This window comes from Ascaphus truei, chromosome 21 (genome assembly GCF_040206685.1).
Source record: "Ascaphus truei isolate aAscTru1 chromosome 21, aAscTru1.hap1, whole genome shotgun sequence".
Lineage (NCBI taxonomy): Eukaryota > Metazoa > Chordata > Amphibia > Anura > Ascaphidae > Ascaphus > Ascaphus truei.
Window position 1 is genome coordinate 21512189 of NC_134503.1, and position 23478 is coordinate 21535666.

General features: G+C 46.0%; 1 protein-coding gene across 3 annotated transcripts in view; it reads left to right on the forward strand.

Annotated features, from left to right (window-relative positions):
• The first annotated feature begins 1639 nt into the window (after positions 1-1639).
• LOC142472308 (uncharacterized) overlaps positions 1640-23478 on the forward strand; it is a 37427-nt gene continuing 15588 nt past the window's right edge. Inside the window, exons 1-2 of one of the 3 annotated variants that reach the window (XM_075579322.1) lie at positions 1640-2629; positions 4978-5104. In XM_075579322.1, the coding sequence (XP_075435437.1) occupies positions 2573-2629; positions 4978-5104 (184 nt within the window). In that variant the 5' untranslated portion in view covers positions 1640-2572. Of the gene's footprint in view, positions 2630-4977; positions 5105-7164; positions 7353-23478 lie in introns of those variants that run through there. The other 2 variants (XM_075579323.1, XM_075579325.1) reach the window with 2 other exon arrangements.

Here is a 23478-nt window from a genome sequence, read left to right on the forward strand (position 1 = left end):
ATAACTTGCTTCTTGGTTCGGGGCACTGGCCACTCAAGAATTGCCTCTACCTTAGCCGCCTCCGGCTTGAGATGCTCACTCTATGCCTGAGGTACAATACCTCTGCCATCCTGACTAGGCACTTGGATGGTTTGAGTGTCAGCCCTGCTTCCCTAATCCTCTTTAGCACTACTGCTACATGCCCTAGATGTGATTCCCAGGAATTACTGAGCACAGCGATATCATCCAGGTATGCCCTTGCAAAGCTTTGCATGCCTTCCAGTAACCTATTGACCAGGTGTTGGAAGGTAGCTGGCGCATTCTTCATCCTGAATGGCATAATTACAAATTCATTTAAGCCACTCAGAGTGATGGAGGTTGACTTCTGCTGTGCCTCCATGGTCAGAGGGATTTGCCAGTACCCACTGGACAAATCCATGGTGGTCGGATACCTTGCCCCCGCGAGCTCATTTAGTAGCTCGTACCTGTGGGGCATGGGATAGGCATCCTACACTGCCTGAGCATTGAGCTGCCGGTAGTCCACACAGCACAGAGTGGTCCTGTCCTTCTTGGGTACCGGGGATGCCCAAGGACGCCGAGACAGTACAATTACGCCTATGACCAGCATCTCTTTTACCTCTATGTTGCTCTTCACCTCGGCTGATACCCGATAGGCATTCTTATGCAGAGGTCACTGATCCCCAGTGTGGACTGGGTGATCAGTAATATGGGTCCTACTGCTTATCCGTGAACAGGGCCTTGTACAGCTATAACATGGCTCGCGCCTGCACCCGCTGCGGTGCCTCGTGCTGGGGACCTATCTCTACCTGCTCTACTGTCCCCCCCCCCCTTCCTAGCCTCCCCAAGGAGATTGCGCAGAGCTTGGCTTGCCAGGTCCCCCATCGGTGGGCTACAGATAGCCATCAGTGCTGGCTCACTCGTAAAATATGCTTTTAACAATTTATATGGTATCTCCTAAGTCTACCTGTTTCCTCCTCTATCTTCAGAACATTGTTGCACTCGTTCATCCCCCGGAGTACCGTACACGGGTCAGCCCAGGCAGCCATGAGTTTGTTCTGCCGAGTGGGCTTCAGAACAAGCACTTGCTGCCCAGGGATGAACTCTCTGCTACGTGCATGTTTTCCATACCTTCACTTTTGCTTGGTCTGAGCATCCTTCAGGTTAGCCTGTGCTCACCCCATGAGCTTTTCTAATCAGTCCCTGAGCTCTACTACATACTGTAGCACAGAAGTATCAGTAGTCTCCCCTTCCCACCCATCACGGAATAGGTCAAGCGGTCAACGGACCCTGCGACCATATAGAAGCTCAAAAAGTGAGAACCCGGTGGACTCTTGTGGTACCTTTTCGGTATGCAAACAGCAAGTGCTAGACTTTCTAGACTTTCCTAGGTGCAGGGCGCCCGCTTGGATAAGCTTACCCTGACCAGGGTATACACCCAGCTCTCCTGGTCCTCCTTTTCGGTTTGGAATCCCAGCCGCGACATTCGATTCTCAGAACATGGTCTTGATGCGGGACTTAATCTCTGTGAGGCAGACTTTCCTAGCTTCCAAACGAAGCCGGTTGCTCTGCTATTTGCAACAGAGCAACTTTTTAAAATCCTGCCTTGGCTTCATTGACACAAGTCACTAGATGGTCTGGTTCTCTGCCTCGGCCCTCTCCTTACATACACTCCGCTAAGCTATCCTTAGCATGGAGGTAGGAGGAGCGACCAATCAGAGCATGGGAACCCTATCCCAATAGGAACAGGGGCTCGTCTCTTGGCTGACGTCTGAGGAGGAGGCGTGCCAAGCCGGCTCGGGATGCCCTGTGAACGGAACATATGAGTTGACCAATGGGAAACGCGCCGACATTCTGCCGCTTCCCCCAGTCAACCCATTGCCACCTACTGGGCAGGCTCCACTAAGTGGCAGACCAGAGGGTCCTCCCCGCGGGGAGTCTGTTCTCCGGCCTCAGTACTCTGCCCTGCCACTTAGCACCCCAACATCTCTCAACATCCCGTCTCCTCTTTGAACTACAGACTCTATTTAGACTTGCTGGCACCTTTTGCAGTCAGCCCGGGCATCTGCTTAGTCTTATAAGAAATGTATAAAACATATTTTAATACATGGGGGACCTTGGGGAGACTCATGACTAAGGGATGTCAGGGATATCAGGGCTCAAACCAGGAGTCTGGGTGACACTGTGCAGCCCCGGTGTAATTTCACCCGTGTACCGGCAAATCATGCTGGCTCGCCGTGTAGAATTGAGGTACTACCAGTAGCTCCGGCCCCCGAACTCCTGCAAACAAAATAATTGTATTCTTAATCAAATATCTCACCTAACACTTGCACACAAAGTTTCATGAGTCGGGGGTAAAGGGAACATGGAAAGTGGAAAAGCAGGGGTCACTATAACTTATGTAATGACTTGTAGTACTAGGTAGCTGCCAGGGGCCCAAAGGTAACCAGAGGGCTTAACCTTTGTTTTATATAGCCTGGTTACTCTTGCCCGTTGCACCAGTTACTTCTGTTTAATTATCGCCCTTCTTTCATATTTCCAAATTGAGTGTCTATGACCTATATTTTCACGGTTTATGAATCATTGTTCTACATCTCCCTTTGTCTTCCAGCTCCTGAAGCAGCTTCACATGGTGAGTATTTAGCTAATATACAATTAATATTTTGATATTTTATTAATATTGAACTTTATTTGGCATAACTGTTTTGTTAGAATGCAAAATGTGATGCTATATTTCAATTAACTTGTACTAATTACGTTTTTTTGTTATGTTTAAATAGTGTTTATTTTTCTATAGTACAATACAGGCATACCCCGGTTTAAGGACACTCACTTTAAGTACACTCGCGAGGAAGGACATATCGCTCAATAGGCAAATGGCAGCTCACGCATGCGCCTGTCAGCACGTCCTGAACAGCAATACCGGCTCCCTATCTGTACCGAAGTTGTGCGCAAGCGTGGAGACTATAGAGCCTGTTACAAATGCGTTATTTAATCAGTTATGCACGTATATGACGATTGCAGTACAGTACATGCATCGATAAGTGGGAAAAGGAGTGCTTCACTTTAAGTACATTTTCACTTTACATACATGCTCCGGTCCCATTGCGTACGTTAATGCGGGGTATGCCTGTATACATTTACATTTTTTTTGTTGCAAATGAAATACTCCTAAATCAGTGAATATAAATGCTGATTAATGTAATGCTTGCAGATCTGATTTGTACAGCATGATTTTGGAGAAACATTTGAAACTTCCAAATATATTCACTTACAGTAGTAGTTAGAAAAATCAACAGAAAAAAAAAACTGACTAATGATTTCAGTCAATTTTAATGGCTTTTAGGTTAATGGGTCAAAACCCCCAGTAATTTACAATACTTTTCTACTATAATCTTCCAGCAAATACAAAATAATGGGTGTTGCACATAAATGAATGGGATAATTTTATCAAGGTGTAAAACTTGGCCATCAAAAATGTGAACCGAGAAGACAAATATACACAAATGGTGCTGTTTTATAGTTGGTATATTTCCCTTTCCTTTTTATTTTTATGTATTCTAATTTTAGAAATATGTAAATACAGCGCAACCCCCTTATAATGCTGTGCTTGGGGTCCAAAGAATTACATTGCGTTATAAGTGGATCGCATTAGAAATAATGTACAATTGTATGCAATGTACATTAAAGTATTTAAGATACCAATGTAACGCTCGGCCTGCCCACAAGCCAGACGAGACCCAGGGACTGAGGTGGAAAGGGATAATACCACACACCTGACAGTAAACTGGGGCACGGCCGGAGTGTGGAAGTAGCGTAGATGGTCCGGGTAACAACAATAGAAAGAGTACAGTACTTGCCAACTCCAGCGGTGGAAGGTAAAGTCCATAAGCCAATGGTCATGGAGTGGAGAGAGCAGCGTAGTAGATTGTCCGTATGCCGTGTCCAAGGGATATAGAAGTCTGCAAGGTAAAGAGTCCAACGCCAATTCCAAGGGTAACAGAGTGCAGCATAAACGAAGTCCAAAGCCAAAGGTCAATATCCAGGGAGGTCAGCAGTATATCCAAGGACAGGAACAGGGACTGAAAGACAAAAGGGGCCAGGCAACAGCAGACAGCACCAAGGTACAGAAGCTATACAAAGCAAGGAGGTAATGGTGAGGGGAGACTAAATAGGGGGTTGGGACGGAGGAGTGGTCCGAGGGAAGACCTGATGGGAGGGAAGTGTTAGGGTAGCTGGGGCCTGTCACAGTAAGGGGAGGAGTGGAGGAGCGGCCCGGGGAGGAGCGTGATAGAAGAGAAGGACCTGGGGGGCGGACCTGACGGGGCAGGGGCAGGGAAGTGCGCGCCGCGTCAGCGGAGGTGGGGTCAAGCGCCCGGCGCCAGTAAATTGCAGCTTGGGTCCGCGTGCGTCCCCGGAAGTGTGGGAACAGCGGGAGAGGGGGCCGCAAGGAGCGAAAGAACCTGGGCGGCATGGAGCAGAGGTAAGGAGGCGCTGGAGGCGGGTATACCCGCAGCGCGGATCCTTACAACCAATAATCCTGTTGTAAAGTATTCATAAATACGAAAATTGGGAGCCACTCTTGCATCGCGTTATAAACGGATTTGCGTTGTAACGGATCGTGTTATAACGGGGTTGAGCTGTACATTTTACAGCATTTCCCATTTGTATAACCATATTAATTTCACAATTTACAATGAATCATTATATAGATGTATTGTTTGGTGGTTACTTGATATATTCTCATCACATTGTATCTTTTCAGTAATACTGTGTGAGATACTCCCCTAATTGGACAGATAATCTAATATACCAGGAAATACACAAATGTGCTGATTGCAGAGTCTGGGTGATACCACAAGATATACTTTATTGAACAGTAAAAGGCTCTTACAAATTACAGAGGCTGCTCTGATACTGATGATTTGTCCCCCACCCCCCCTGCCCAACAAACAACAGTTTAAGAATTCTCTGTTTCAGGAAATAGATCCATTTGATAAAGTTGCAATTTACTTCTCCAAGGAAGAGTGGGATTATTTAAAAGAAGAACAGAAAGAACTTTACAAGGATGTGATGATGGAGAATTACCAGGTCCTCAAGTCTCTAGGTAAGAAAACATTACCCTAATTATAATGAATATGTAAAATGAGAAGATGCATTTAAAAAAAACGTCATTTGACTTCCAAAACAGAAGCTCTGTGGTTAACACAGTCTTAGCATAGCTAAACCCTTTGAGTTCACTTTGAGATAGTTATTATAGGTATGAGGGAGTGTGTCGTGGACAAGTGAGTCAATGGTTGCCAGCAGCTTCTTGGTGATGTCCAATCTCTGCAGCACCACTTGTGGAGAGACGGGGGGAGGAGGAAGAGATAAAGAGGGACTAATGGTGCAGTATGCTAAAAACAAACTTTTTAATACACCACACACAAATAAAAAGGTCCCTCCCTGAGTGGGTACTCACAATCTGGTACTGACATAAAGGTTTCTTTGATACAGCAAATGCTGCCCGGTGTGAGTCCGTGCCTGCGCATCGTGCCTGCGTCCTCCGTCTGTGGTCCCAGAAAGCGGCCGCTGGGGTTGTCACGTGGCTGACTGCACGGCGTCTGACGTCACTAGTGTCCGGTTTGGAGAGTCGTCCTTCAGTTGGAAATCGCATAGTGAAAATCGCCGGAAAGCGGATCCGGCGATTTTCAGTTCTGCGCATGCGCAAACCGGCATTTTCGTCGTTCTGCGCATTCGCGACCTGGTCTGCGCGCGCAACCGCCCGTTCTGCACATGTGCGATTTAGGATTCAACATGTCGGCCCCCTTCTCGGTGCCGACGGATCGCCGAAAAGCAGAGCGCCAAGAAGCGGGGCCCTGCTGTATTCTTTTTCACATTGAGATAGCTATTATGTCATGTGATGACCAGGGCATCATGGCAAGCTACAATGAAGGTCAAGCCCGCTTGTTGCCCTTGCCGGTCAAGATAGCAACACAAAGCAAGCGTTAACAAAGCCATCTGAGGGGGACAAAATGGCCACCAACTTGAGTATGTTTATCTACTGTTTTTTTATGTAATGGTTAAGGAACTTAATAGTGTGCCTGTGTTAGCAACAATGTCTAAGTGGCAGGCAAATAATGAGTCGGAGGGCGTTCTTTGTGTGGCGTCAGGTGCAGTGTTCTGGGACAATGGGAAGTTGAGGTGGACCGTGCTGGCCTGCTGGGAAAGTACTCACCATGGGGGATTCATAGAATTGAAACCAGAGAATGGGGGCTGGGTCCTAGTCCTGTCGGCCTGTTCTTTATTGGCCAGTTCATATTTCCCATATTGCCGCAAGACCCTGCCCTTTGGGTCCTTATTGGTCCATCCTGAATGCGCCCCTTGCTCTTGATTGACCCAGTGGAGAAATACTCCTGTTTTTTATTTATATAATGTTTTACCAGGAAGTAATACATTGAGCGTTACCTCATTTTCAAGATTGTCCTGGGCATAGAGTTATGATGACAGATACATGGTTACATAAGGTGAACAGGGTTATACATTATATATGAAGACATTGCATGAACAGTTAAAGATAAAATAAGTTTTATAGGCGTATGTAACAGTTAGAGACCACATTAATATGTGAAACGGCTTTAGTTTTGAAGGAACTTAGACTTGTGGCGGCTATTAGAGTCTCAGGTAGATTGTTCCAGTTGTGGGGTGCATGGTATGAGAAGATACCATGCGGCAGGATACTTTGTTGAACCTTAGGACCAAGCAAAATCCCTTGGTTTCAGATCTCGGGTGTTAAGTGCTATATCTCGTAGGGGGAGGAGCTTGTTCAAATATGGGGGTTGATTGCCCAAGAAGTATTTGAAGGCAAGACAGGAAAGATGAACTTTGCGCCTAGACTCAAGTGATGGCCAATCTAGTTCTTTGAGCATTTCACAGTGATGTGTGTTGTAGTTACATTGGAGGGCAAAACATGGTACTGTCTCATCAAGACCGAGCCGCTGAAACCCGTGCTGTGCCTCGCTGGTTAGTATCCTTTGGCCGGGGTTACGATCAGCTGTGGGCTGTGACGTGTATTGGGTGCTACTCCGAAACAGCCAACCAGAGAGGACGTTCCCACCTCCCCCTCCCCCCCAATGCAGTAACACCCTGCAGTGACCGACAGACGCCTGCGAGTGCGTGCTGCAATTGAAGATCAACTGTCACACTGAGTAGGCTGGTCAGCGCCGAGCCCACCCCACACACTGGCCACCTTGAAGGAGTGGAAACGGAGGCGATTAGCAGAGACACCCCGGAAGCAGGATTGGAGCCACTGGGAGAGTGTGCGCTGAAATCTGTGGATCCTGTGCAGCAGACATGGGATAGACGCTCTGATATTGGTTAGTATACCCAAATGCCTATTTGTTCTATACATCTTGTACGTACATATCTCACCTTTTTATGAATACAATTTATTTTTTATATACTACACTATGAGGGTCTTGCGATTTTTCTTTATCTATTGGGGGACAACACAGCATATTGTAGTGGGTGTCTAGTTTGCTAAGGTGAGTTCCGGGTGCTGTGCCATATACTAGTCCCTGACTGTCACCCAGTTTCTTGGCTCCATTTCCTCTCTGAATGAGAAGAGTGAGCTGCTAGTTCTTGGGTTTCGACTACAATTGGCTCAACCCTAAAAACCACACAATCCAGATGCAACTCATGTCACTTAACCTAACGTAACTAATTTCCCAACCCACATGGACAAACCTGAAATCTCACAACCACTCCTTGCTAGACTGGATTCTCTCTTCAAATCCCAGCAGAAACCAATCCTCTGGCATCCTTCCTGACATTTTCAGTGATCATGCAATAGTGTACAGGCATACCCCGGTTTAAGGACACTCACTTTAAGTACACTCGCGAGTAAGTACATCTCGCTCAATAGGCAAACGGCAGCTCACGTATGCGCCTGTCAGCACTTCCTGAACAGCAATACCAGCTCCCTACCTGTACCCAAGCTGTGCGCAAGCGGGGAGACTATAGAGCCTATTACACATGTGTTATTTACATCAGTTATGCACATATATGACGATTGCAGTACAGAATATGCATCGATAAGTGGGAAAAAGGTAGTGCTTCACTTTAAGTACATTTTCGCTTTACATACATGCTCCGGTCCCATTGCGTACGTTAATGCGGGGTATGCCTGTACTGTGTAAAGAAAATTAAACCACCTCAATCAAGTCCTAAAGTTCTCCTCACTAGAACACTTAAACTTGGACCCACAACTGTTTCTGGCTGACCGTACCAACTGCCCTTGGTACTGAATCGACTTAATTCTCGACACTTATTCTGAACTCGACTATTTCCTATCCGAGTTCTTAAAACTCTGTGATACCCATGCTCCATTACGCAGAATAAGAGTACGGGGGGCCCACCTTCCGTGGGTTACAACTGACCTTATAGCGCTCTACCATTTTAGGGATGCCTTGTGGAAAAGCTACAAAGTAACTGGCACTACCAAGGATCTTAACTACAGATGCCTGGGGAATATGTGCACAAGGCAGACTTTCGTTCAAACATTGGAGCACGGGTAACTATCAATTTTTTTTCTATTTGAGGTGTGCAGCCTTTTTCTTAATTGTCCACAAGGCAAACAAGACATGCAAAAGCACAATATTACTCTGACAATCTTCACCAGAATACATGAAACCCAGCTAACTTCTGAAAGGTTATCAACAATATATGCCAGCCTTCTAGCCATCAACAACCAAGTAATATCACCAAGGAGGATATTACTCTGACAAACCCCACTGACATTGCAAATGCATTCAATTAATACTTTGTGGGGTATGCTACAAACTTATTAGCGAAACGCAACCCATACCACAAACATGGACCTGTTAGGAATGTGAGCACACAGCGCCTCAGGCGTAGCTCACGGCTCTCTCCTTACACTGCTCAGACCCTTCCACTACAACCACGCAAGTCCCCTTCATCTTCAGCACTTACCCCTCGGCATGGTGGGACGCTCCACGAGGTGCTTCCTCCACGCTCTGCGCCGCAGCCGTCGGCGCGGAATCGCCGCCACGTGCGCACCCCACGTTGCTTCCTCTCATGCGCACGTCGGACTTTCAGTGCACACACACAAGCCCTTGAACTTATCCCCACTCAGGCTCCGCCCCCAAACACCGCACGGTTACAATCTGGCTCTTGCTGAGTGTCACCTGAGCTCTAAAAACTGCATCCAATGCACCTAAGCTCCCTGGGCTCCTCCAGGCACGCCCCCTCTCCTGGTTGGCTGTTCCAGCTTTATATACCCTCTCTGTTCTGTGCTTCCTCGCTCGTCATAGTTTTTGTATGGGTGTTTCACAGTGCTTGTTCTTTGATTCTCTCGGTTTTGACGCGGCTTGGCAGACTACTCCCTTTGGCTCTCGACTTCGGATTGTTCCTGTTTATGTACCTTCTGGCTCCCTTCGACCACGGCACTCATCTCGATCCTTCCATACGTCTCCTACCCCTGATCTCGGCAACGGCAACGACCATTCTTCTGGGAAAACGGTACCAGCAAGTATTTACGCAATACACCCCATCTGGCCTGGCACCATCTAATACCACAACCCGGACACGTCCCTCGTTCTGTCGGTGTGTGTTTTCATACCTGCCACCTCAGTTCTAGGGACGCGGCCTATGGTCTGCGCATGTGTGCCGGGCGCAACCACCCGTTCTGCGCATGCGCAACTTTTGATACAACATGGCGGCCCCCTTCTCGGTGCCGCCGTTTTGGTGGATCGCCGGAAAGCGGAGCGCTGAGAAGCAGGGCCCTGCTGTACCAAGACAAATTTCCCTAGCCAATTTCAATCTGGCTTTCGGCCCAAATAGTCCACGTTAACTACCCTGCTAAAAGTTTGCAATTAAATCCAGTGTGGAATGGAACTGGGACAACTCACTGGTGCAATATTCCTAGATTTTGCATAGGCTTTTGATACTGTTGATCATGTTTATCTTGCTTAACAAACGCCAGTGCTTTGGAATAGGGAAGCATGCTTTTAAACTGGTTTCATTCCTACCTATCAGGTAGATCCCAACATGTGTATATCTCAGGCTCTAACTCCGACCCCTTGAGTATCATCTATAGTGTTCCGCAAGGCTCTGTTCTGGGCCCCTAATCTTCTCAGTGTTCTTCAATGATCTTCCTACCGCTTGTAAGGGAGCTTCAATACACATGTATGCAGATGACACCATCTTATATGCACACAGCCCTATCCTCCCCGACCTTGAACACATACTTCAATCTGACTTTTTGAGACTTAAAATTTGAATTTCCCAAAACAAACTGTTTGGAACACTGACAAGACTGTTATAATGGTATTTGGGACCAAGGCTAAATTTTTAAAGCATCCAATGACTGAGCTCCAGATCATAACCAACCCTATACCACCCTATAACTCCTGTTACTAGTTTTAAATACTTGGACATATGGTTTGACTCCCCTTTAAAATTTTGGATGCACATTGTTACTGTGACATCCAAAACCTATGAGTTTTTTTTTATTATTATTCTTCTGTGCCCATAATCATAGCATCAATATAAGGAAAAGGGGATTGTCCAATTTATGCTCTCCCAAGTCCCTCGTCACTAGCCCGTGGCTGAATGTAAATACCCCTGGGGCACTACCTGGAAGGCATATTGTCACCCTTCCCACGTGAAAGCGAATTGTTCCTGTGAAGCGGAGTTGATGGGACTTCAGAAGAAAAAAAGCAGTTGCTAAATCTATGACCACATGCCATTCCCCAGCTGACTTCCCTTCCACCACTGTAAACATGTCTGGGACAGCCGCAGCCAGAGGTGGTGCCGTTTTATTTAGTCCGCGATAATCCACCATCATCCACCTGAAGCCATCATGCTTCTTAAACGGCCATACCGGTGCATTGAATGGGCTACTCTCAGACCCAATAACACCTGATTGTTACAACGCTTGCACTCCTATTTCTTTGTGTCCCCCTGGCAAACAATATTGTTTCAATATTGTTTCACACAGGCTGTCCTGGAGTGGGTATTCATATGGGGGTCCCTTTGGCATGTCCTATTATTTCCTTGATCGCTTGTAAATAATAGTGTCACGGGAGACCAGGACTTTTAACACTTTTTTTTTTTTTTTTTTTTTAACCGGAATCATTCACTAGGCAAAACAAGGTAGTGGAATAAAATGAGTTGTTTTTTTTATTTTTCTGGTAAACCCACGTACACACTGAATATACAAAGTACAGATGAAATACACACTTACTGGAGGTCTGGAGGTGAAAACTAGGCTAAAATAGGTGCAGGGCGCCTGCTTCGGAAGGCTTACCGTGACCAGGAAATCCCTTCCAGCATCCTGGTCCTCTTTTTGGCTAGAAACCCTAGCTGCGACCACTACGTTCTAAAATGAGAACTTGGACCTCGCGTCTGGCTTTGCCTCAGCTAGGCAGGCTTTCTTAGCTCCAAAAATGAAGCCGGTTGCTCTGGTATGCGCAACATTGCAACTTTGAAAAGCCCGCCTTTGAATCACCGGCCCAAGTCACAGAATGCTCTTGTTCTCTGGCTCGGCCAACTCTTTACATACCCACCGCTGTTGTATCTTCAGCATGAAAGTAGGAGGAGCGACCAGTCATTGCGTGGGAATTCCTTCTCACTAACCAATAGAAACGGTGTTTCAAGCTGGCTCAAAGCCGGGTGGGAAATAGCCAATAGGAAATGTGCCTACGAGCTGTATTTTCCCCCAGCTAACTCATCGCCACAATCTGGGCAGGCTCCACCGGGTCTGACAGACACAAAAGGTGTCCCCACAGGGTTCCTTTTGTTCTCGGGACCTGTCAAATTGCCCTTCCTCGGCCACCAAACGGTTTTGTCACCTTTGCACATCCTCCCTCCTTTGAACTCCGATGTCTATCCAGACATCTTGGCACCTATGTGGATTCCCGGGCTAATTGCATAGACATTTATAAAAAATGCACCAAACACAATCAAATGCTTTTAATACATATGACTTTGGGGGACCCATACCTGTGGCGGAAATTGGTCTGGAATATCTAGGCTCGGAAACCAGGAGTCTGGGGGACACTAGGTAGCTCTGGGGTAATTCAACCCGTGTACTGGCAAATCATGCCTGCACGCTGGGAAGAATTTGGGGACTATCGGTAACTTTGGCCCCCAAACACCTACAAACAAAGTAACTGCATTTCCACCCAAATATCTCACCTAAAATGTATTCTCCTGAAGTTTCATGTTTCTGGGGCAAGGGGAACATGTAAAGTGGAAAAGCAGGTCACACTTTGACTATTACAGGTTACATTACATGGCCCCTGGCTTATTGTTCTACTTATCTGCCAGGAACCCACAGTTTTCAGGGGTAACCAGTCAGACTTAACCTTTATTATGCAGACCGGCTACCCCCTACTGTCACAAATAGGCCTTATGAAGAAACCCAAAGGTGAACACCCTACCCCACTCTGTTTTTGTGCTTTGACCTGTACTCTCACAACCCAGGGGGAGCATATGGAAAAAAACAACAACAAGAGAAATAATCTAAATGCAGACGGTAGAATCAAGTGTGTAAGAGTTCACTGGATGTCTTGGCTCGTATGTGCAGCCTACTCACAGGATAACAGTAGTTTGTGCTTTGACCCAACAACACATTTATAACAAGTATGTTTTCCGGGATTGCGGTGAAAGAGGGACCTTTATTGATTGCCAAGTGCACTGTAACCTGAATTGCTCTGGTGATGGCCCCACCTAGTCCCTCTATGTGCACTACTCCCCCTTTTTTTATTTTTTTTTTCTTCCTCCATCAGCGTTCCCATGTATGATTGTCACTTCAGCTCCCATATCCACAATGGCTATAGCAGATTGTGGTGCTCATTTCTTACCCCTCCACACCTGGACAGGTACATAGGGACACCTATCCCCTGCGGTCACTGTTTGCACCCGTACCAGTGGAACTCCCTCCTCTTTTCATAAGGGTTTGACCACCTCCCACTGATCGTGGGGTGCGTGGCTTGTGTCAAGTCTTTCCATGGGTATAAGGACGGATCTGAGGGCTTTACTCTGTCACCCTCCACACTGTCTTCACAAAGCCGTCTTATACACCCTGGCCATGTTTTTTTTTTCGGGCTATATCCTTCCACTTTTTTAGCAGCTAGGCGTTGGATTTCCCATTTACTTTCTCCCGTGGGAACCCCACCTTCAGTTAATCCACCCACATTTGTCAACAGGATACATTAATACAAGTTTTTTTATGTTCCCCTTTTTCTGTTTCTAACAGGTTTGGGTCGATTTGTCTTCCAATTCACCAAGCTGCCCAAGCAGTTTGGTAGCCTCATGTACCTTACTCCCTTGTATCAGACCCCCTAGGAGTAAGAAAATCGGGGCCTTGAGAGAGAAAGGGGCGGTTTTCAGTAATTTTGCCCGCATCCCCGGGCTATAATTCTCATGATTGGGACCTTCCCATTGGGCCTCTAACGCATGCCATAATATGTAGCTGAGCGATTCCTTCTCCTATTGTTTTCCAATTGTCTGTTGGTTTCAAGTCACTTGGATTAGGGCACGCTTGTGTTATAGCGTCCTGCACAAAATCCAAGAGACTGAAGTTGTGTGTGTCCACGAGCACGCCTAATAATCTGTTTCGGTAGTGGGTCATTAGTCATAGCCACCATCGCCACTGCTGCCTTCCTTGAGAACCTTACTCTGTCCCCACCCTTCTCCCAAAGGCACAGCACTCATGAGAGTAGTGACTTCTCCCTTTGCTGGCGATATGCCTTCGCCATATCAGTTAATTCTGACTGGGTGTAGTCAAATACATCTTGTCTCAATATCTTGCCCGTCATAGTATCGGACCTTGCCATGTGCATATTCCTCCCTACGCCATATGTCGTCGTTGCCTTGTCATTATGGGCCTGACCTTCCATGCTGACCCCACCACACCCTTCGCTTCCGACTCATCAGACAACTCTACCTTCACTTTTCGTCCTCTGAGTCACCCAGTGGACATACAGGTTCCCACTCTGCGATCTCTACTACCGTTCGTTGGCTACAGTGACTCCCTTTTTTCCTCTTCTGCTTAGGCCTTCTATTGACGGCGTTGACTGCCACTGTGGCACATTTACCCTCAAGGCTCTCAGCCTTCTCAATTGCCGCCCTCATACGCTCTTGCTATAGACAATTGGTCCTGGACTGCCTGCAGTTCCAGGTCTCCTGTCTCCCTCACCTGGGCTTCCTTCTGGAGTGCCTGCAACATTATCCTTCCCACCTCGGCTACGGCTTTCTGGTCCCCTTCCTTATAGCCCGATAATTTTAACCTGGTAAATTGATATCCCAGCTTTTCACCTACTTCTGGGGATACATTTAATTAGTTACTCAGCTAAGGGTGACCAGGGTCCGGATCTAGCCAACTCGGGAATGGGGACTTTTTTTTCCCCTCCCCCGTATTTCCTGTCTTGAGCATAATCAGTTGCAGACAGCTAAATTTAACATCAACCAAATACACCATAATGAATAAACACGTCAGTGTCTGTTTCCTTTACTCGCACCAAATTTGTTAAATCAGACGTGCCAGTTTTTGGGTGAATCCTGACGACTACGCCAAATATAATGCAAAGATTCTGGATTCAGCCAATAACTTTTACACTCTGAGTCAGTAAATTGTCTTACAGATGTAATCAAAAAAGGGATTTTACTTGCGTTCAGTTATGTTTTCAGTTATGGCTTGCACAGCTAAATAGCATACAACAGAAACAGCGCTCCAAACACCTGGGGAAGCCCCATCAGTCTAGCCTAATCCCGAGAGAACAAGGGGATTTCTTGGCCAGGCATCTGCACGGTCCGTGGAGAGGCTACTGACGTTATTCCAGCCTATGTTCTTATTTTTAGCATATATTTTAGGCTTCCTTCAACCAGTGCTGAGTGTTGTAGCAAAAAAATGTATACTTAAGAAAGCTGATGAGTCACACTTCCTTTGTAGTAAACAACTGTGTGTGTGTGTGTGTGTGTGTGTGTGTGTGTGTGTGTGTGTGTGTGTGTGTGTGTGTTCTGCTCACACAAAGCACATGTCATAGTATACTTTGTGTGTGTGGGTGGTACTTTCACGTACTACAGGGGTTACAGATGATTCAGTGGGATAAACATACCACAGATCACAAATATAGTCAGGTGCGGTGATTCTTGGAAACGGGTGTGAGGGAGGGAAGCAGTTAATTCCCTCTGTAAGGATCATGAAACTACACCCGGGTGTCGGGTTTCCTACCTGAGCTACATGAAATGAAACTGATTTTAAAAAAGGTTCAAAAGGCAGGAAGTGAGCACCAGTCAGTGTCCTTGTTCCTGGTACAGCAAGCAGGACTGTCTGTGACCAGCTGGACCCAAATGCCAGCAACAGCTCCAAGCCTGCAGAGACCCAGGCATCCTGTTCCCATAGGAATCTACCTGGGAATAGCAGGGAAGCCTGCAGAAATCAGAGTATGCCGGACCAGCATATTAAGATAAGACTTTGATATATATATATTGCACCCTGATACCATTTTGTGTTTTGCCTTAAAGGGACAGTGTGCACAATGTTTTGTGGAGAAAGAAACCACTCAATGTTTTGTTTCACCATAAAATGCATGTGTGGACTCTTAACTGACCTCGCCTACAGGCCGTTCCGTAAGGCAATTCCACTTCACATACCATGTGTCTCCAGAGTTCGGCAGAAGAAACATACAGAGGGCACCAGAACGAAGAGCCACACATCCAGGCTGAAAGATGAAGATCACTGCGCTGGATGAAGCAACAAAACCAGGCTGCACAACAGACTGTGACCCACGTGAAGTACTGATTCTGGAAGCAAAGAGAGCAAGACGGCTACAGACGGTGACCCATGTGAGGTACTGATTCTGGGAGTAAAGTCTGCACCACCAGGTGTGTGGGGGAACAAAAACACAGCAGGTTTTAAAAATTACTGCGCTGAAGCAGGGAAACGAATACAGACGGTGTCCTACACAAGGTTCTAGTTCTGGAAGTAACGTTTGCCTCAGCGCAGAGGACTATGCGCTTTGCTTGGAGTATATGTAGGGAAAGTGTAGATGCAATAGCATCCCAAGAGGTCAGGGTGAGGAATACTCCTTAAAGTCCAAAAATTGAGAAAATAACGTGTTTATTGTGTAATGAGCGTCCCTACGTGGCCCCGGAAAAGGAACCGTACCAGATGTGTTTACGGTCTCGAGCCTGGCCACAACTAACCCTGTTCCTGCAGATCGTATGATGAGTGGAAGGAGGACTACCATGGGGCCCCGTGAAAAGGACAGCTTCATCAGCAAGCAATGCACTAGGGACACAAGGAAAATGCAGAAGTCCTTTACAGAGTGTATACCTTCAGTACCACTGATGCCTTGGGAATTTCTAAGGTAAAAGAAAAGAATTCCACAACTTACAAAGGAGGTTCTAGACACGTGTCACATAACGGTACTTGGCAGACCCCGCAAGTTCATTGGATCGCCAACCCAAGACAGAGTTCAAGAAACTGTTTATTTGCAAGGGCAACAGAATAGAAGCATAGAAACATACACACACAAAACACACAATTATCCACTTTGTGACCCACCTCTAACCTGGGAAAGGATTGGATTTTCCCAACCGAGTAGATTACCAGGAAGTGGTGCTAGGGTTATCCGCAATTGCCCTCTGTCTCCGGGTTGGGTAAACAGTCCATTTATGAGGTACAGCAATGTCCTCGGGCCACTTGGATCTCTAGTCCAGGGATCGACCTCCACTGGTACTGTGCAAGGGTTAAAGGTATCAGCTCTCTGTGACAGGCAGAAGCTGATGGCTGAAGAAATTCTTCAAAAAGTCAGTGGTAGCTTTGGCTTGGTTTCTTGGCTCAGAACGTACCAGAGTGTATGAAACATGGCCCCTCATACAGACTGGTTTAGTTCTGCTAGTCCATTCAGAGTTCTGCTGTAAGCCGGACTGAGGAACTTAATCTCCCGCAAGATGAATGTAGGCGGTGATGAAAGTTTTGAAGAAAAGTGGAAAAATGCCAAAATTACAGATCCAATTTCTTATGGAATTTATTGAATAGATGTTGAAGAGGATTTTTTTCTGGTTCAATTGAGTTTTTTTTTTTTTTTTTTATCTCCAACTATGTGGGATGGCTATGGCGACCAAGTTCATGCCGAGTTACACAAACCTTTTCATGAGTGTATGGGAAGATGACCATATTTGGTCATGGGCGGGACTCGACGCGAACCTGGTCACATGGCACAGGTACATAGACGATATTATTTTTGTTTTGAAGGGGTCTCGAAGATTTGGATAGGTTTCTTGAATTTTAGATTCAAATTTGGTCAATTTTAAAATTTACTTCTACTATTAGTTAAAACCAGGAAATTAATTTCCGATTAACTATTTATACTGAAGACAATAAAATTAAAACAAAAATTATTTAAAAGTGGACAGAATATTTTATTTTACAGTCCAGCTGCCACCAGAAAAACTGGATCGACAGTATTCCTTAGGTCAGTACAGACGATTTAAAAAGGGACTGTACCAAGAATAAAGTCTTCCTAGAATAATCTACTATTCTCACTCTCAATGTTGTAGAAAGGAAATACAAGAAAACTAATATTGAAGAGGCTCTTAATAAAACTATATCTTTAACAAGAGACTCCATCCTTATTCCGAACAGAATTCAGACTAAGAAGAAACTTGAGGTGTAATTCATCACGCAGTATAATAAAGAAGCAGGAAAAATAAAACATCCTCAATTAACACTGGCATGTGTTGAAAAATGACCCTGTTCTTGGAAGTCATATCCCAGATAGGGAGGGGGGGAAGGGAATGAAACTGATAACGAACTAGATTGAATAGATGAGACATTGGGTTTATGAAGGTAGAATGGGGGCAAGTAGTAGAAAACTTCTAAAGACTAAACCAAGTTGGTGCAGAAAGGAAGAAGATAAGATAATAGTACAGGCTGAAAAAAAAAACTTAAATGCATGCTTGCTAATGCAAGATGCCTGACAGATAAAGTGGGGGAGCTTGAATTAATAGCTACAAGGGAGAAGTATGATATCATAGGCATTACTGAAACATGGTAGGATGAAACTCATGACTGGGCAGTTAATTTAGAGGGTTATTCCCTTTTTCGGAAGTATCAAGCAAATAGAAGAGGTGGAGTATACTTATTTGTTAAACCGGATCTAAAACTTATTATAAGGGATGATGTTTACGAAGGGAACGATGAAAATGTAGAGACCTTGTGGATTGAAATTAGCAGTGGAGGTAAAAGTATAAAGAAAATGTTTGTATGGATATGCTATAAACCCACCAAATATCAATGAGGAAGCTAAAATACTTTTGCAAATGGAGAAGGCATCAAAATTAGGTCATGTTTGCATAACAGCAAAAGGAAACCGTTTTTTCGGGGTGCTTAAAGACAATTATATGACCCAAATTATTGAGGAACCAACCAGGAGAGGAGCAATATTGGATTTGGTAATATCAAACAATGTAGAAGTAATAACCAAATGTTCCAGGACTTGAATATTTGTTATCAGTGATCATAACATGGTCTCATTTGAAATAAATGATCAAAAAACAGATTATTTGGGTTCAACAAAGACCTTAAACTTTAGAAAGGCAGATTTTAGTCAACTGAAGTCTAATCTACAAGTAATACACTGGGATGATGTTTTTGCAGGGAAAAATATAGAAGATAAATGGGCAATCTTTAAAACATTGTTAGAAAAGTGTGGCTAAATAAACAGGTAGGAGAGGAAATGGAAAAGAAGAGGAAGGCGTTTAGATTCTTTAAGTCAGAAGGGACGGAGACATCGTATCAGAATTATAAGGAATGTAACAAAAAATGCAAAAGGGCAATCAAATTAGAAAAATTGGATAATGAAAAAAGGATTGCAATAGAAAGTAAGAATAACTCTAAAAAAATCTTTAAGTACCTTAATAACAACAACAAAAATAGGAAAGAAAATATAGGGCCTTTCACTGTGAGATGGGTAGGCAGATTATTGGAGATAAGGGAAATGCTGAGGTTTTAAATTCTTTGCCTCTGTGTTTAGCAGGGACAAATCAAGTTCAATAGTAGTGCCGCAGGAGGAAACTACAACCTCCATATTAATGAAAAATTGGTTAATTGAGGAAGAAGTTCATAGACCGCTTAAAAAAAAATAAAGTAAATAAGGCACCTGGCCCCAATGGCATACATCCAAGAGTTCTCAAGAAGTTAAATTCAGTAATAGCCAAACCATTACATTTAATATTCAAGGACTCCATTTCCACAGGCTCAGTACCACAAGATTGACGTGAAGCAGATGTGCCTATATTTAAAAAAGGGAGCTAGATCACAGCCGGGGAATTACAGACCTGTAAGCCTGACTTCAATAGTGGGAAAACTACTTGAAGGTTTGAAGGTTTAATACGGGATAATATTCAGGAATACCTAATAGAAAACAAAATTTAGACACTGTAAAGAGAGAAAATGCAAGTCTAAATAAGGAAAATTCAGATTTGACTGACCAGGCCAGTGAAGGAAATGAGAAGCTTCACCAAGCAGAAGAAGTGAAGGAACAATTGACCCAGGAAAAGTTAGACGTGCAGAAAGTACTGCAGAATGCAGATAGAGCATTGCAAGAAGGATGTGTCTCCCTGAAGCAACGCACACAAGCAGAAAACATGCTACAGAGCCAGCTGCAAGAGCTGCGTGCGAGTCTGCAGGAGGCCAAGGAGAAACAGATTGACGCTGAGGAGAAGCAGCGAGTTCTGCAGGGAGAAACTATCCATGCTGCTTACAAAGTAAAAGTGCTACAGTAGCTGAGTATCCAGTGTGTTCCCAAAGAGCAGCATGAGGAGCTGAAGGCCTCACTGAGCATAACCAGAGCATTGCTGGAGGAGCTTATAGGCCAGGTAACTCTGTATTAGGGGCAGCACAAAGCAGTCCAGAAACTGGAGCTGGAGAAGCAGAGAGGCTGCTCCATCCCCAAAACTCTGTACGCCCAGGAGAAAGAAGTGTGGAAAAGGCAAGCTGCCGCGACCTAAGCGACACAATCTGCAGAGCTTCAAAATACGAAGATGGCATTGATGCAAACTCAGAGCAAGCACATGAAAGAGGTGGAGGTTCTAAGAGTAAAATTGCAGGATCAAGCTAAATCTTTAAAAAAAGAAAATGGAACAAGCTCTGAAGCCATTTTAGGTCAAAGATAAAGAGATTGCAAAACTAAAAGAGACACTTGGCTTATAGAAGGTGTCCATGGAAAAGATGGCGATAGAATTGCATGATGTACTCAAGGAACAGTCTCTCGCACTCTAACACTTCAGAAATATTATAGAACCCTTATTCAAGGAATGATTGAGAGGTAGAGCTTTTTCCACTAACGCTCTGCGACTGTCATCGTACAGGCTTCCCACATAGGGATGAAGGCTCGTCCGCTATATTGCCAGAATAAAGCGGCCTGCATTATTCAGTAATTTTGGAGAATGAAGCAGTAAAGAAAGAAAGAAGTATGAATACTTGAAGGAATGTGTGATTCTGCTACAGTCTGTTAGGAAGTATCAGTAACAAAGACACTACAGGGATGTGAAGAGAGCTGCTGGTGTGATTCAGTCTGGGTGCAGATCCTACATCATAACCAAGCAAGCTGTGCACTCTTATTAACATATCTGCAAAGCCGTTGCAGTGATACAGTATGCTTTTCACAGAATGCAAAGTAGGAGGACAAAGATTAATGATGCGGAACTAGATGCAAATGGTCATAGGGAAAAAGAGAACGCACAACTCGTTGAATAACTCGTTGACAAGTGAGTTAAAGAAGAGTTGATGGAATGGAAAGATGTGTCACGGGAGACCAGTACTTTTAACACCTTTTACTTTCCGGGATCAATTAATTAGGCAGGACAAGATAGTGGAATAAAATGGAGTTTATTCTGGTAAAACCATCAGACATACAATGAAACACAAAATACAGTGAATACACGCTTACTGGGTGTCTGGGGAGTGTCTCTAGCCTGACTAGGTGCAGGGCGCCTGCTTCAGAAGGCTTACCCTGTCCGCTTCATGTCCAGGAACACCACAGTACTCTTTTCGGGAGAGCTACCTGGCTTTCCCCGCTGAACGGATCTTCGTTGGATATTAAAACTTGGCCGCATCTCTAGAACTTGTCCTCAGCTAAGCTAGGCTTTCCCGGCACCTCTATGCCCAGTGCTTTGCTTTTCCGAGCAAAGCACTTTTTAAAAGCCCGCCAGCACTTCACCGGACCAGGTTTAGGAATAGTCTGGTTTTCTAATCGGCATTCTCCTTACATGGACCTCGGAGTCCTATGTTCAACAAGGAGAAGGGGCTGGTGACCAATCAGAGAACAGATTGTAACTGCAACAGCAAGTCAGGAGCTGGGGGCTCTTGTAGCTGGTTAGCGGAAAATGCTAATTGGTCAATGGGAAGCATGCCTACGAGAAATGGCATCCCCCGTCCAGCCCTATACCTCCCATATGGTATGCTCCACCAAGTCTTGGAGAATAAAGAGGCTCCCCCGTGGAGAGTCTTTGTCTCTGAACAAGGTACTCCGCCCTTCCCCACTCACCAAATGGCCTGATACCTCTCGACTTCCATTTCCCACTTTGATCCTCCATGTAGACATCCTGGCTTATTGAATTACCAGGACTGTCTGTATAGAGATGAATACACTGTAAGGATCGGGGAGTCACTCCTCCCTTGGCACGCTCCCTGCTTACCCTCCTCCGCTGCCGGGAGTCCCGCTTCTCTCGCTCCACCTGCTGCTCGTACTCTCACCGTTCAAAGCTTTATGCTTCCCTCTCCGGCCTGCCTCTGGACTCCGCCCACACCGCACCATTAGCGGGGCGCAACGAACACGTGCTGCACGTGACCAGCACACGCAAGAGACAAGCCGTCAGTAATTCACCTGGGCACCTCCCCACACCTGTCCTCCGCAGCGGAGCGATGTTACGCTTGTGCTCCTACACACAAACCGAGAGGGGAAGGGATCCAATAGCGAGGTGGGGAAGCTGCAGGAGACACGATATAGAAGAAGTTGCCGCACAGCTGGGGATCGGCTCACGTGAGCATGCCGCGCGCAGGAGAATGCGCGACACGTCCAGAGGTGCGGATCCAAGCTCAGAGACACGACTAGTCCAGCTGCATGTGCGTGCGTGCTCTCACAGTAGAGCGGAAATGTGCGCATTCTCAGGCACTAACGCGGGAGAGTGTTAGCCACAAGTGAGGAGCAGGGGATGGTAGAGTCCAGAGCACAAGGTAACAATAGAATTGCTTCTAGGAGGAGGTCCAGCCTCCTAAAAGGCATAGTGCCAGTAACAAGAGTGCAGCTAAACTAAATACAAAGTAAGGGTTCTTTAGTTTAATCCTTTGACCAAAGTATTATAAGCCTGCTACCACGTCAAGGTAAACCCTAATCAGCAGGTCCTACACTACCCGCACGGTAACTAACCTCAGAAGTAGAATGAGTGACTGTCCCAGACTTCCAGGAATCCAAAGGAGGAAAGTAAAAGTTCCACGGACGTCCAGGCAGGAACAGCATGTGATGGTAGAACTAGCTGGAACCAGGGCAGGTAGTAACTGACTTATTTAAAGGGCAGCGGCAGCTGAAAGCACTGAGAGCCAGAGGGAGGCTTACTTCCTGTCAGCAGGAAGAGGGCAAGATTTGTCAAAAAGCAAGATGGCGACACTTGCTTCAGAATACTTAGACACGGGATATTGACTCGCAGCTAAAAGGCGGCGCCCACCATACAGAGAGATCAGATAAACTTGACTCGCCACTAGAGGGCAGCGATCAGAAGTTCAACAGGTAAGGAGGGAACACACCACAGGGGGCATGTTCCACACATCGTCACAGTACTCCGAGCGATCCATACCAGACTATGGGGCAGCGATGCATAGGAAGATAGGAACACAGGCCTCTGCGTGGGGGTAGCAGCAGGCCTCAGGAAACACTGGAACACAGGCCTCTGCGTGGAGAGTAGCAACAGGCCTCAGGAAACACTGGAACACAGGCCTCTGCGTGGAAAGTAGCAGCAGGCCTCTGGGAACACGGGAACACAGGCCTCTGCGTGGAGAGTAGCAGCAGGCCTCTGGGAACATTGACTCGCAGCTAGAGGGCGGTGCACGCGCCGCACGTGAGAATGCGTGACGCGACCGGGGGTGGGCCGGCCTCCGTGGTACGAGTAGAGGAGCCGCGGTTGCATGCATGCTCTGTAAGGAGAGCGGGAACTGAGATGCGGCAGGTATGGAGGGAACACGCTGCAGGGGGCGAGTTCCCCGATTCCTTACAGTACCCCCCCCCTCCCCTTCAGGATCGAACTCTGAGCGATCCTTACTAGACTAGGGGGAAATATTCCAGAGAGTTCTTACCACAGTGGTCAGCACAGTTGGGTCTCGGGAGATTCCAAGGAGCGGTCCGCAGAGTGTCTGGGCTGCTGTAGGAACAGGAACTATGAACAGGGGCAGGACTTAAAAGTAGCACGGACAGG